This window comes from Drosophila obscura, unplaced genomic scaffold (genome assembly GCF_018151105.1).
Source record: "Drosophila obscura isolate BZ-5 IFL unplaced genomic scaffold, ASM1815110v1 contig_13, whole genome shotgun sequence".
In the NCBI taxonomy this organism is placed as follows: domain Eukaryota; kingdom Metazoa; phylum Arthropoda; class Insecta; order Diptera; family Drosophilidae; genus Drosophila; species Drosophila obscura.
Genome location: NW_024542713.1, coordinates 355,622 through 370,243, shown reverse-complemented (window position 1 = coordinate 370,243; position 14,622 = coordinate 355,622). Strand labels below are relative to the sequence as shown.

The 14,622-nt window shown below is 35.2% G+C and overlaps 1 protein-coding gene across 8 annotated transcripts in view; it reads left to right on the top strand.

The window, feature by feature from the left end:
• Positions 1–14,622, top strand: part of LOC111078115 (acetylcholine receptor subunit alpha-like) — a 268,805-nt gene that overhangs the window by 129,267 nt on the left and 124,916 nt on the right. The window contains exon 5 of one of the 8 annotated variants that reach the window (XM_041595518.1): positions 8,280–8,460. The exons of the other annotated variants lie outside the window; for them this stretch is intronic. Coding sequence (XP_041451452.1) covers positions 8,280–8,460 — 181 coding nt within the window. The remainder of the gene's footprint in view (positions 1–8,279; positions 8,461–14,622) is intronic. 8 annotated transcript variants of the gene reach the window in all.

Genomic DNA, 14,622 nt, shown 5'->3' with positions numbered 1-14,622 from the left:
CATCAGTCTGTCGTCATTTTTGCTTAAAACGATGGAGCGACTGATGGATCTATATATAAGAACCAAGCTAGACAAACAAGTGTTCAGTGGAGCTCAGCACGCCTACCTCAAAGGTAGATCAGTTGAGACCGCACTACACGAAGTTGTTGGGCATATCGAAAAGAGTCTAAGCTATAAGGAATATGCCTTGGCGGCCTTTCTAGATATAGAAGGGGCCTTCAACAACGTCAGGATCGAGTCAATAACGGCCGCACTGGCCAAGATTGGCACACACCCGACGGTAACCGGATGGCTAGACAGCGTTCTCAGAAGCAGAACGATAAGCGCCAATCTAGGCTCCTCCTCGTCAAGAAAGACGGTCACACGAGGTACTCCGCAAGGGGGAGTTATATCCCCTCTACTGTGGAACCTGGTCCTCAACGACCTCCTTCTTCAGCTGGGGAGGAGCGGATATAAGGTTACGGCCTATGCAGACGATTTAGTAATACTGGTAACGGGTAAATTTCTGCCCACAATCAGTGACCTTCTGGAATCTGCACTGGGCACTACCGCCAGCTGGGCACACCAGAACGGTTTGGGGGTCAATCCTCAAAAAACAGAACTGGTGCTGTTCTCACGAAGATATAAGATACCGAGTTTCAAACTACCAGCAATCGGTGGAACGACACTCGAGCTATCGAGCGAAGCCAAGTATCTTGGTGTCATCCTTGACTCCAAACTCTCCTGGAAGAGAAACACGGAGGAAAGGAAGAAAAAGGCAATGGCAGCTTTCTACACCTGTAGGAAGACTTTTGGACGAACATGGGGCTTACAGCCGCACATCATCCAATGGATGTATACAGCGGTAATAAGACCCATCCTGACATACGGAGGCATGGTATGGTGGGAAGCGGTTAACACCAAATCCCACCTGGAGAACCTCCGTAAAGTCCAAAGGACAGCATGCCTTGGGGTCACCGGATCTCTGAAATCCACCCCACAGGCAGCTCTGGACACCATGTTAGGCCTGGAACCGATAGACCTTCATCTTAAGTGCAAGGCTGAGACAAGTGCCGCTAGGCTATTAGCCGCGCAGTTCTTCAAGCCATCGCCTTATGGCCACGCCACTATACTCCGTATGGAAGATAGTGGAACGGCCAGGTGGAGTGACTACTGTGTCTCAGAGTTCTCATGGAAAAGAAACTTTAAAGGACACATACCGGATAGGGAGAAATGGAAGAGTAACACTGTCCTGGGGCAGAACGAGCTCTCCATTTTCACCGACGGGTCAAAGACGGCCGAAGGGACAGGAGCTGGAATCTTCTCCGAAGAACTAGCAACCAACATATCCCTAAGACTACCAGACTGGTGCAGTGTATTCCAGGCGGAGATATATGCAGTATGGCAAGCGGCAAAGTTGGTATACACCTTGGAGATACCTCCGAGGAACATAGCAATCTGCGTTGACAGTCAAGCTGCCATCAAAGCCCTGGTATCCTGCAAGACCACAAGCAGACTCGTACGTGATACGGTGGACGCACTAAACCAGATCAGCGCGCACTCAATCACACTCACGTGGGTTCCGGGTCACACCGACATAGCGGGCAACGAGAGTGCGGACGAGTGTGCCAGAAATGGATCGGCCAAGCCAATGGCGGACGCAGTCAGCGACATAAGGAGACCACTACGAGACATCATCTCGCAGATGATGGGCCGAGCCAGAACGAGATCGGACAGGAGGTGGAACACCACACCAAACTGTGAGATCTCTCGCTCGCTCTGGCCCCACTACGACCTTAAACGCACCAAGACTCTCCTAAGCTTCAGGAAGAGTCGGGTGCGAACACTGACGGGAGTTATAACGGGGCACTGTGTCATCGGCCGCATGGCCACAAGGTACAGACTGCCCCACCATGACTTCTGCCGCAGCTGCGGGGACGAGGAGGAAATAGAGAGCATCCAGCACCTTCTCTGCAACTGTCCTGCACTCATGGGGAGACGTCACCGAATACTCGGTGGCGCCTTCTACGAAGATCTGGACAGCCTGGCAAACATGCCTCTAGAGAAACTGGTGCTCTTTATAGAGGCCTCGGGATGGTTCGCGAAACCTCCCTAGGCACCGGACAATATCCCGTGACGAGTGTGGGCATCACAATGGGCAGACTTGCCTCCGAGTGACCTCGACTTCAGTCGAGCAGCCCTATAAACCTATCCTAACCATGGATAAACAACTAAGCTAAAATTGTTTGACCGATTCTCCGAAAAAAAGTAAACTAAAAATATCGTTTGGAAACGAATCGAGCTTATAATTTTGGTATTACAGAATGGTTTTAGGGCTTTGTAAATTCTGATCCGCTCATCGAAAGAAGACTTAAGTTTAAGATAGAGTTAGAAAAAATACTTTTACCTTATAAGGATTCTTTAAAAGCCACTTAACAATGTAAAACGAGAAGGAACGTGTGAGTCGCTTCTCGGGACGCGACTCTACTTATACCCGTACTCAGTCAGCATATAAATTTTTGAGCATATGAGTTTTTAAAATTTTAGAATTAAAAAAAAAAAAATTGTACATTTTAAATTTTTTTGCTACATCTGGTATCTACATATATGTACATCTGCAATGTAAATTATACATCTAACATGTAGATTATACATGTAACATTTAGATTCTACATCTTCTCCGCTAAGGGTTGCTCGGGTAGCGGGTCTCTGGCAGGAGGGGGCGGTAGAACCAAAAAAAAATAATTTCCTTATTCTGGCTATAATTATGATCCGATCTGATTCAGATTCGGCAATCTGGTAGATATGGTCATTTTCTACAATACTGCTTTTTCAGTTTTATCGTATCTTTAAAATTGTGCCTTCCACATATTTTCGTTCTTTGTGGGGTCGGAAGGGGGCACTTGTTGCAGTGTGATATCACAGCAGTCTGGATAAAAAATTTGGTTGCTCTAGCTTTTATAGTCTCTGAGATCTAGGCTCTCATCGAGACGGACAGACAGACAGACGGACAGACAGACATGGCTTTATCGACTCGGCTATTGATGCTGATCAAGAATATATATACTTTATGGGGTCGGAAACGTTTCCTTATCTGCGTTACACACATCCACTTTTAGCACAAATACAATATACCCCATAACTCTTAAGTACGTGTATAATTAGAAACAAATTCAAAAAAATTCAGCGCAGCCTTTTTATATTTAACTTAAACTTCACAGTGGCACGCTGTGTCATGTTTAAAATTTCCTGTGTCCAATGTTTTTAATGTTAGCGCACCTGTATCGTCCTCCAAAAAAATAAAAAAAAGTTAATCTTAAAAAAAAAATGCAGGCCACCTCCGTTCTGATAAGTTTTTAAACATAAAAAAAGGACATCGCGTGAAGAAAAATTCACAATTCTGCTAGCGGAATCTTTGTCGAAGTATTTACTTGACTTGGCTTATTTTAAAAAGAGGTAATACGTATCGATGTTTTATACTATGTATGTATATGTTGTAGGCATAGATTAGGTTGAGCCAAAAAAATGTTTTTTAAACGGGACACCCTTAATTTTGTTATCTTGAGCTTGATAGTAATATTAAAATTTTTATTTTTATTTAAAAATTTTTTTTAGAGGTTGCTAACGAATTTTACAATATTTTTGAAATAAAAAAAAATATAAAAATTTGTTTTGCTGAATGAATTGGATAATGTGTTGAAATCTATTGCATATATATTGATACTATTAATATCGTCATTAATCATATATTGGCAGTAAAAAAGCTGCACAAGTTTTTCGCGAACAAATTAACTAAATATATCAATCTCAGCTGAACTTCCTTATTTTCACCAATCACCAATTTTTAACAGTAACTAAAAAAAAAATTAAAATACCTTATTACACAAGGGAACAAAATTTAACTTGTTGTATGTTGATTGAAAACTGATTGAAGTTTCTTAGTAATTTGAGGTCACTGATTTCAAATATGATCTCCATTTTTTCTCCAACTTTAACAAAGTTCTAGGAAACATGGCTCAGTAATAGTTGTTTAAATAAATAAGAAAAGAAAAACAAATTAAAAATTTGTATTTTTGTCATGTTTTATAGCTGGGATGCAATTGTGCTTTTATTAGCTTTATGAAAAATCATATTAAAGTAGCTTTCTATATACATTTAATCTCTAAACAAAATAATTCTAATTTAAGAAAATCTTATAAAAGAAAATTTTTTGATTAGTTACAAGTACATTATAATGTAATGTACTTATAACTTTCTTTTTGGACTTTTTGGACTACCGATTGGAATATGTTTAACTAAATGTTTTTAGACCTAAAATGTGATTTTTTGGTTATTTTTTTTTTGGATTAATTTTTAAACAAGAAAATATTTTTTTTCCGTTAATTTTTTTTTTGTTTAACTGCAATGATATCACTGAATCTGTTGGGAAAATTCAAAACCAATGTAGGCACGGCCCAAAGACAGTATTTTTGGCAAGTTTTGGATTTGGATAGCTGAATACGGTTAACCGTTTTCAAGTTAGTCCACTATATGTACGGGAAGTGCCTTAATTTTGGATATAACGGTATATCTCGAAAACTCGATCTGATAAGAAAAACAATTACAGGGTTGGATTCAGCGTCCCCGATTACCTTAAAAACAACATTCAGTTCTTAATCAACAAAACCCTTGTTCCCTTGTGTTATCAATATGAACTAGTTTCTAAGTTTCAATATTATGTGAAAAAACCGACGAATTCAATTTTTTTTTTTAATGTTTAAGGCCTGTCTCCAGCACCGCGGAAAATTTCTGCCAGGAATTTACTAGTTATTCCATGAGGGTATGGAAGAGGTTTAGCAGAGCTAAAACCGGGTTGATTAATCAGCTGTGTTTTGTAAACAGAGCCAATTGTGAAATTCAACTGAAATTAAAAAAGGAAAAAAAATGAACTCTGACGATCAAGTGATTGTGTCAGTGGCGGCATATATTGTTGCACCACAAAAAAAATAATTTGCATCTCTCCTGAGCTGGGTATCAGCTGTTCTCCAGTCCACACACGGTCCCGATAAGCAACTATAGATATTGTTGAGCTACTGAGCTTCTTCAGTAGCGTTGTATTGCGATATTATTAAAAAGGCGATGATTGTTCGTGAGGGCCGTGAGGGAGCATGAATGCGTGCATGAGTTTGTAGGTAAATGACAATTTAGTACAGTGGTCAGTGCAAACAACGAACAATAATAAGGATTTACTCTACTGCTGCACCACTGGCTATAATCTATGCATTTGGCCACTATTTGGCTGCGTAACCAAACAGATATAAATCTGTGGATTCCGGTCATTCCGGTGTGTATCCACACGCCAATAAAACGTAAAAGAAAAATTCCTGGCACAATTTTTTTTATATGAAGTTTGACAGGAATTTTTAGATTCCGCGGTGCTGGATACTATGCTTTAACCAAAAATGTGTATCTTTATTTCGTGGTAGCAACCGGCAATTATTACACTAAAAATTTGAAAAAGAAATTGTATAATTTTATTGTCTAACAAAGAACAGAATAAAGAATGTCTGCTTAAAAAAAATAAAAAACAATTTTTGATCAAATTTTGGCCCAGCCTAGAATACATACACAATGAATACACAACAATGTTTCAAATGTTTTTTAAATATTTTGTAGGTCTTTAGATAAATGGCATGCATGTTGTACCATTTAAAAAACAACTAAGGCCGCTAACTTCGGTATGACGAAGTTTTTGTAAACTACAAGTAAAACGACCATATATTTTAAACAGGATATGCATTACTTTAATCTCGAAACTTATTTCGCTTATGTTTAAGCTATATGATATATGTACTGATTCGACCCGACAATTGTGCGCAAAAATTAAAAAAACCTGCTCAAAATTAATTGAGTGAATTCGAATGCTATGCCAATAGAGTTTGAGTGAGAAAGTACGCTAGCGTACAACTCATACACATAACGTTGAAACGAAAAGCCACGAATTAAATGAGTGAGAGTGTTTCCGAATTCGTTCGAATGCACCATATTTTTTTCGCATCTTTTCCGTAAATTTGTGTACTTATGAGCAGCAAAATAACCAAAGATATTTTTGGTCGTGTTTTACTGTTCGTAAAGAAAATAATAAAGAAAATAAAGAAGAGAAAATTATTTTTGTTTGATGCTTTGATGCTTATATTTAATCTATGTTTGAATTGAGAAACAATTTTATTTATATGTTCTGGATTGGTGGCTATAAGGCAACGCTTTTCCGTAATTTCTGGCATCTGAAAATGTTCTCTCAGAAGCTGAGCTACTCGCTGGAATACAAAATATTTTGTAGAATGCATAGAGTGCACGTGCAAAAATTCGAGTGGTTCGAAGTTCTCTGTCTCTGCGATTTCTTTCATTTCGTTATATGCACGAAGTGTGAGGCACACATACACATTGGCATTCGTATAAACTCAATTTAAAAATTTATAAAACTCATTGTGTGTGTCGCACTCACTCAACTCAATTTTTATTCGAATGGATTCCATTGGAATTTTGTTTTGAATGGAGCTACGCAGATCTCAATTAGCTACCGACCCGATCGATATAGAACTTTGAAAGTTCACCTGAAATGTTGTGACTGATCGGATTAACATAAGGGTAACGATGAAACTGGGCAGCATTAAGTTTTAACGTTCTAATTCTTGACACATTTTCTTGTTATGGACCATAAGCGATAATCTATAATACACATGCATACTATCTATGAACACGCACATGTATGTATGCATACAAATTTGAGCGTTTTGTAAAAAATGGGAAACTTTCACGAATTATTGACACTAAAACTAAAAACTAAAGCATTTAAAAACATAATTTAAATATTTTTCAAAAAGTATTAATATGTATCTGTATTCCTCCGTATGAATATATGTACTATATGTATACATATATATTATTAGTCTGTATGAATTGATGTAATAATTAAAAACATACATTTGTACATATATAGATAGATACATACATATATCTATATATATTTGTATACATATTTATGTATAAGTCTATGGAATATAATGGTTATATTTCTATATTAGTTTGCAATACAAATTACACTAGTCAACACGATTTTTCCTCAAGGAACAAAACGAACTTTTTCTTAAAGATTTGGGGCTTAGAAATGGTTTGATGATATTTTTTTTTTTCTATGGCAGAACTTTTTTTTAAAGAATTTTTGAAAACTGGTATTTTTTTTAAAGCTTTTTTCAGAGGTAACGCTTGTTTTTTTCACATAACTCTAGTATCTTACGTCTGGTTGTAAAGAACTTTGCTATTTTGAAAAGATAATTGACGCAGCTAGAAGTTGATGCCAAACACTTTGTGATTTCAGCTTCCATCTGGGAAATATAAAGCATTGAAATGCAAAAATGATGATTTTTGTGGGTATTTTTTACGAAATTTTGACTTTAAAAACTAGGAAAAGTCGAAAAAAAATTATATCTTGTGTATCTATTTTTTTGTGTATAGGTGCGTTAATTTGGCGTCGTTTAAGGTATCGCTCATTAAGATCTATGGAGACACTTTGGAGCTAAAATTCGTTAACCAAACCTAAAATATGGAAAAAATGAACAAAAAATACCTTTTTGAAGGCGAGGAAGGAACGCGATCAGGTACCAAATGTACAACCCTTGCTCGTTTACTTTGTTCCCAATTGGCAGTTGGGCCCGCCGCCTTCAAAAAGGTATTTTTTGTTCATTTTTTCCATATTTTAGGTTTGGTTAACGAATTTTAGCTCCAAAGTGTCTCCATAGATCTTAATGAGCGATACTAAACGACGCCAATTAACGCACCTATACACAAAAAAATAGAGCACAAGATATAATTTTTTTTCGACTTTTCCTAGTTTTTAAAGTCAAAATTTCGTTAAAAATACCCCACAAAAATCATCATTTTTGCATTTCAATGCTTTATATTTCCCAGACGGTAAGCTGAAATCACAAAGTATTTGGGCTCAACTTCTAGCTGTTTTAATTACCTTTTCAAAATAGCAAAGTTCTGTACAACCAGACGTAAGATATTAAAGTTATGTGAAAAAACTATCGCTACCTCTGAAAAAAGCTTAAAAAAAAATACCAGACTTCAAAAATTCTTCAAAAAAAAGTTCTGCCATAGAAAAAAAACCATAATTCTTTAAAAAATTTTAAAGCCCCATATCTATCAGAAAAAGTCGGTTTGGATCCTTGAGGAAAAAAAAAGTTCGGTTTTGTCGAGTAGTGTTATTGGCGTATTTTCTCATGGTAACAGGAGTTGTGCTAAAAATATATATTTTTCAGTGCTGATGGTCATTATGAAGTCACACTTATGACAAAAGCAATAGTCTATAGTAATGGACTGGTGATTTGGCAACCACCTGCCGTCTATAAATCGTCTTGTTCAATCGATGTTGAATATTTTCCGTATGACGTGCAAACGTGCATCTTAAAATTAGGAAGTTGGACCTATGATGGTTTTAAGGTGCTAATCTAACTTTATTTAATTTTAGACCTTTATAAAGTTTTATTTCATATGTTTTTTCTAAAGCTAATAACTTCTTTAAATTTAAATATTTATGTATGCAAACGTAATTATGTAAATTGGGAATGATATCATAAGAATCACATTCGTTTTCGTTAATAAATCCACTCAATTTAAAATTGAGTATATAAATAATAAAATATTTTTTGGCACAGCTTTAATTTGAACTTGCGTGAACTATACCAAAAATTGTGTATGTCTACATAGAACATATACATATGCATTTACAAATGCACGTACCATATGTATGTATGAGTATCCTTGTTATACAAGTTAAGCAAAGCGATTCGCATGCCTAGTTTCATGGCATGCAATCTAATTAATTCATTTCAAATTACTATTAAATGGCCCTGCATGAACTTACATTCCAAAGTACAATTGTACATTAAAATTCTGAATCATTCTTTATGTCTTTATGTCTGTCTGCATGAGAAATTCTATCTTTGAGACAGCGGATGTTGCGTCTCAGACTATAGCTCCTCGGCAAGTGGCGGAAGTGATCTTAAATATGGTCTTAAATAAATGGCATCAAATATTATTTGTATCTTTTAGTTCTATTGCTTTTCTCGAGAAAATGCATGCAAGTTATTTTTAAATATGCAGTTTAAATTTACTTTTGTTGTTGGATCTTATTGATGTCTCATTTAAAAACAGGTAGCTTGAGCATGGTAATTTCAAAATAGAAGTCTTTTTACATGATGCCAGCTCTAATCACGATCTAATCTAATCGAGTCCCAAGCTCCTCTAGACCAGACTTTGTCAAAAAGATTTAAAACATTGTACAAAAATTAATATATCATAAATACGAATTATATGAACACCGAATTATGAATACAGATTCCATACTAAATGTCTTAGAAACAGAAGAACATTTTTAAACTGAACAGTAAATTAAACAGTAAATTACCAGTGAATGACGTGAAAGTGAAACTGAGATACATATAAGTCTATCTGAGAAATGTCGACTAAATATGTGCATACATATATTTTTTGGCAATATCTTTTTTAAATTAAAGGTGAATGCGTTGAATGCTGACCATTGAATTTGTATGCAGTTTCCGTTGAATGACTTAAAAATGTGGTACTTTTTCGATATAAATTCTTAATATTTTTATTTTGCTATTTACCTTGGTAATGGCTATATTTTGCCTGTACTCCGTGAATGAATAGTTTATCGCGCACGTTTTTACAATGCTTTTACTTTTTTGTATTTAATATTATTGTGTTTGTGAAATGTTATATATTTCTGAACTCCTTGCTACCCCTGTATCGAGAATCCTGCCCTTGTTAAATGTTATGAGAAGGGCAGCCAAATCAAATTTTGTTTTAGAATTCCGTTGTGGAATTTTTCTTATTTAATAAGAAATGTTAACAGCACTGTGGACTCAAAAAGAAAACTGAACTTTTTCTTGAAAAGTCAAGTGAGTAAAATCCATAAGCAACGGTAATCAAAATAGAAATTCCAGATAATTTAGATGACGACCGTGCCAGAATATCACGGTCATATGATTCTCCTCGTGGGGTAACGCCCAGACAGAGTTTAGTGAGAATGGGATTCAAGACTTCCAACAGTTTCCTTTTACTAAGAATAAGTCCCAGTTGTCATTGTTAATTAAAGAAAAAAAAATGATGGCAGATTTCAGTTTCACAAAATATTTGCTATTCGAAAAATTTCATTTTGTACACCGTCAGAAAATGAATCCATCGTTAAACGATTTATATGTATAAATATTTATGTATATATAAATATTTAAATGTATGTATATAATACATGATTATGAGAATATGGTACTTGGAATTTTGAAAAAATGAATTTGTATCAGGCAAGTTCACCAGAGTAATCATACAAATTACACTACTCGACAAAATTTAAGATTTTTTCCCGCTGTGGCCCAAAATGACTTTTTCTGATACATTTTGGGATTTAAACAGTTTTAAAGAATTATTTTTATTTTATGGTAAACAAAAAATCGTTAAACATAATTCGTTAAACAATTTTAAATCCCAAAATCTATCAGAAAAAGACATTTTGGGCCAGAGCGGAAATGTCGTGTCGAGTAGTGTTATTTAAGAGGAAAAATAATGTGTTTCAAAATGATTGCCGATGTAACCAATGTATTCTTTGTAATCCAAACCATTTCTTATCCGTTGCGTATATGTTTATTTATACCTGCTATATAAAAAAAAGACGAGGCATTATGTTCGTCCGTATACATATGTGGAAAGCTTTCACTCAGTTTTCAAGATATTAATTGTCAGAATTGGTGTAGTTTTTATATCTTTGAATTATGGTATTGTATTGTAGTATTATAATCTTGATCAGATATGTGTAACGAACCTAAGAAAGAATTTTTGTGCATATAATTTAATATATATTTTGCCCAAAATCAGCTTACGGCGGAGCACTGACCAATACTCACAATCAAAAACACAAATGCCAATAAGGGAACAGTGCAAACTTGAAGAAAATATATCAACAAAATAATAACAATAGTCGGGTTAGCACCAATCAGAGAAGAGAAAAAACCGGTTTTTGCTTGGACGCATCGCATACACACAAAGTTGTTTGCAAGTGTTGGGCTTTTGGTATACTGTGTATACAGCAAAAGCTGTGTATGGATACAAGAATTTGTTTCCTATGCTATGAGCTATTACAAAAACAAAAGAGCTCGCGAAGCAATGGGCCTGGGCAGCCCTGAAATAAAGTAACATTTGTACTGTTTTCGATCTGAATCAAAAGCTTACTTTAGGTGCCCATCTATCCGTTTAGTATTCTTCTAGTAATTTTAAGACTGTTTTGAAACGGACTAAAATATTCGGGGCCAGACATTCGTAGTGGATGGGGAGACTATATTCTTGGCACTTTCCTAATTGTAAAACTCCATCTCAGAGCTCATAGTGTAAACTAATATATTCGCAAGGCTGCTAAGTTTTATATATTTTACGCTAGTATACAAAATATCTAGTGGGCTAAATAGAAAATCAATTAAATTAAAGACAAACATCTCGAAAGACTAAAAATATGCCCTCTCTTTGAGTAAATTGCTTTAAAGGGGTATATTTAAAAAAGGAGTACATAATTAAAAACACCATATTTGTAGGATTGTTGTAATTATTACTGTAAATGAGAATCATTCAAGCCGATAATGAGTGTAAGGTAAGAAGAGTAGTGCGAGAATGGATATTTTTTAGTTTTTGTGGCGCAAAGTGGATTAAATTAACAATCTAGCACAAAAAAAAACACAATTTTTTTAGTGTGTAATTAATAATTTGTTTGCTTTTTGTCACCTGGTATATTATTGTCTCTGGCTTTTTCTAACCACTATACCAAAACATTTTTTTAATTTTAAAATATTAATTTAAATTTGTTCTTAAAGAATGTTTTAATTATTTTTCTACATACAGGGGTGCCAGAGAAATCACATCCTCTAAATTTCACCTCTATTACATTCCGCGGTGCCACACACAGATTTTTAAGCGGATTCAAAATCGAGCATTATATATCCAGCAATTTGATTAAATACACCCAAAAAAAACACACTTAAAACGATTCGAATCTAACTTTCCCATAAAGGTTGTTCAATTGGTAATTAACCCTCATCCAAATAATTTAACATTATACATGTTAAGTTAATAAAATAAGCATTTTAGTAAATCAATTAACGATTCCGCGCTCAATCCATTGGCGTGCGATGTGGCCACCTAGGGCGATTCGGACTTTCGAAGTTAGGACAGTAATGACACCGTTTTTAAGACAAATAAGACAAGATATTTAATATTAATTATACTGAAAGCATTCTGTTTTTCTATGATTAATCATTAAAAAAATCTCATTGCAGTAAAACTTCCTTTACGTCATACGTGTGCATACTTTTTATGCAAATTGTGAAAACATTTGTAGTCATTTGTAGTTCTACCAGGGGCATCGCTACAAAATGCCGAAAAAGAACTAACAAACCAATTTCTACACATTATTGCCATTGCATTTATGTCAAAAACCCCTGTTCGGCTAAGTGCAGACCCATGGCAGCACAAAGAGAAGCATAGCGATCATTATACCAAAAACTGTTCAATGTGATGAACGAAATTAGCAGTAGTTTCAGAAAACAACATGAAACGAGTCCGATGCGCATCTGAGAAGCCTGCACTGCAAGGTTTCTAATATAATATGTTGCCTCCGCAGATCTTCGATGGTCAACAGTCTCGTCAAAAGTATTTTTATTATCTTCAGATGTCTGTTTTTTTTTTTAACAGCTGATTGCTGCCATGCACGTAGAGTTGCCAGACAACTGCTAGAGTTGACGTGTAGATTGTTTTGTTTGACTCGCACGATATGGGATGTTTTTTTGCACTGAAATTATAAAAGTACAGCTTTGAAAAATCAATTATTTTATATCATAAAAGAAAAAAAAGAAAAACCAATTGTTTTGATATGATAAAATCAATAAAACTGCAAAATGAACTCGATTCGAATTGAATCTTGAAAGGTGTCAGCCACAGCCTTAGTTCGAATTAGGTTTGTGAAAATGCTAAGAAAAATTAAATAGCTCGGAATTCTGTGACACCGTGGAAATTTTTAATCCTCTGCGCGGATTCCCATTTCACTCGCGATTTCTGTGGCACCCCTGATAGTATTAATGTTAAAACCGATTTGTGTTACATTAAGCACTTTAGGAGATAAGCATTTCTTGGTAGATGGTCATTTCACCCACTGTGGGGCGTTTTGAAAGCATATAAATTCAGTTTCTAGCCTAGCGTTAAAACGAAATATCTGTCGCAGAACCACATTAAATGCGTTCGAACCAAGAAAATGTTAATCCCGTAAAGGGACTCAACTCAACTTTACAGCGATAAAATAATCCATGGATTTTCCAGAAAGTAGTGGTGAGTGCGGTTGTCTTTTGTACTTTAAGGCCAGTTGAAAACTCAAAAAAATCGGTCAACATATTTAAGTATAACGATGATTGGGACGTCAGTATTAGTTTCTAGAAAAATAAATTCGCACAAGCAACAGAGAAAGATCGAGAATATTTGAATGTTACTTAGGAAGAGCGTAAGAGAGAGGAACCGACTAAACACGAGACAATCAACTAAAGATAGTGGCAACGCACAGTGCGCGGTTTAGCTGAACTAGCGGAACCACATTGATTAAATTTGTACTTCCAAATACATAAGGCTATCTTCAAGATTATAGAAGCAAGCTTTTTGCGATTTGTAATAACCGGAGAATGACTGAATATAGATAAGGAAGAACCAAACTTAGTTCAACTCATTACTGCTCACTTATCATATCAATAACAAAAACTTCAATATCTTAGAAATCACCTTATTATAGCTTTTTCACACTTTCTCACAATAACACACAGTGAATTAAACAAAACTTGAAGAAAATGAAAATGTTATGTGTTTTTATTACTGGGTATTATAATTGTCGAAAAACAACAAGCGTCAGGTTGAAGTTGTCTGTTAAAGTGGGGAATAGTTTGATTGACGACACTACTCGACAAAATCGAACTTTTTTCCCTTAGGGAACCAAACTGACTTTTTCTGATAGACTTGGGGCTTTAACATTTTTTGTATAGACTATTAACACATTAACGCGTCTGCTATCGATATCGGAATAGAACAATCAGAGTTTCAAGTATTTTATTTAATGATTTTATGTATATTTTCACCTTTTTGCACAACCATTAATTTTTAGCGCCAAAATGTAATTTTTATCTACAAGTTTTTGTTATTAGTGGTGATAGTTGCGCTAATAGGCAGAAAAGTGCAAAATTGTGCTGTTAATCGCAAAAGCAATCGAATAGACGTACATGAATCAGAGACCGATGCAACTTTTTGCCACCTATTCTCCCACCTACTTTTTGCGTCGACGGCATGACGCAAAGAAGCAATCCCAAATGTAAACAGCCTATTAAAGAATTACGTTTATTTTCTATAACAGAATTTTTTGTAAGCAGTTATTAAATCTTTTTTCACAGGTGACGCTTTGTTTTTTTCTCATACATACCTTAAGTATCTTACATTTGGTTGTAATGAACTTTGCCATTCTGAAAAGCTAAGAAATGTGGCTATAAGTTTAACCAAAATCACTTTGTG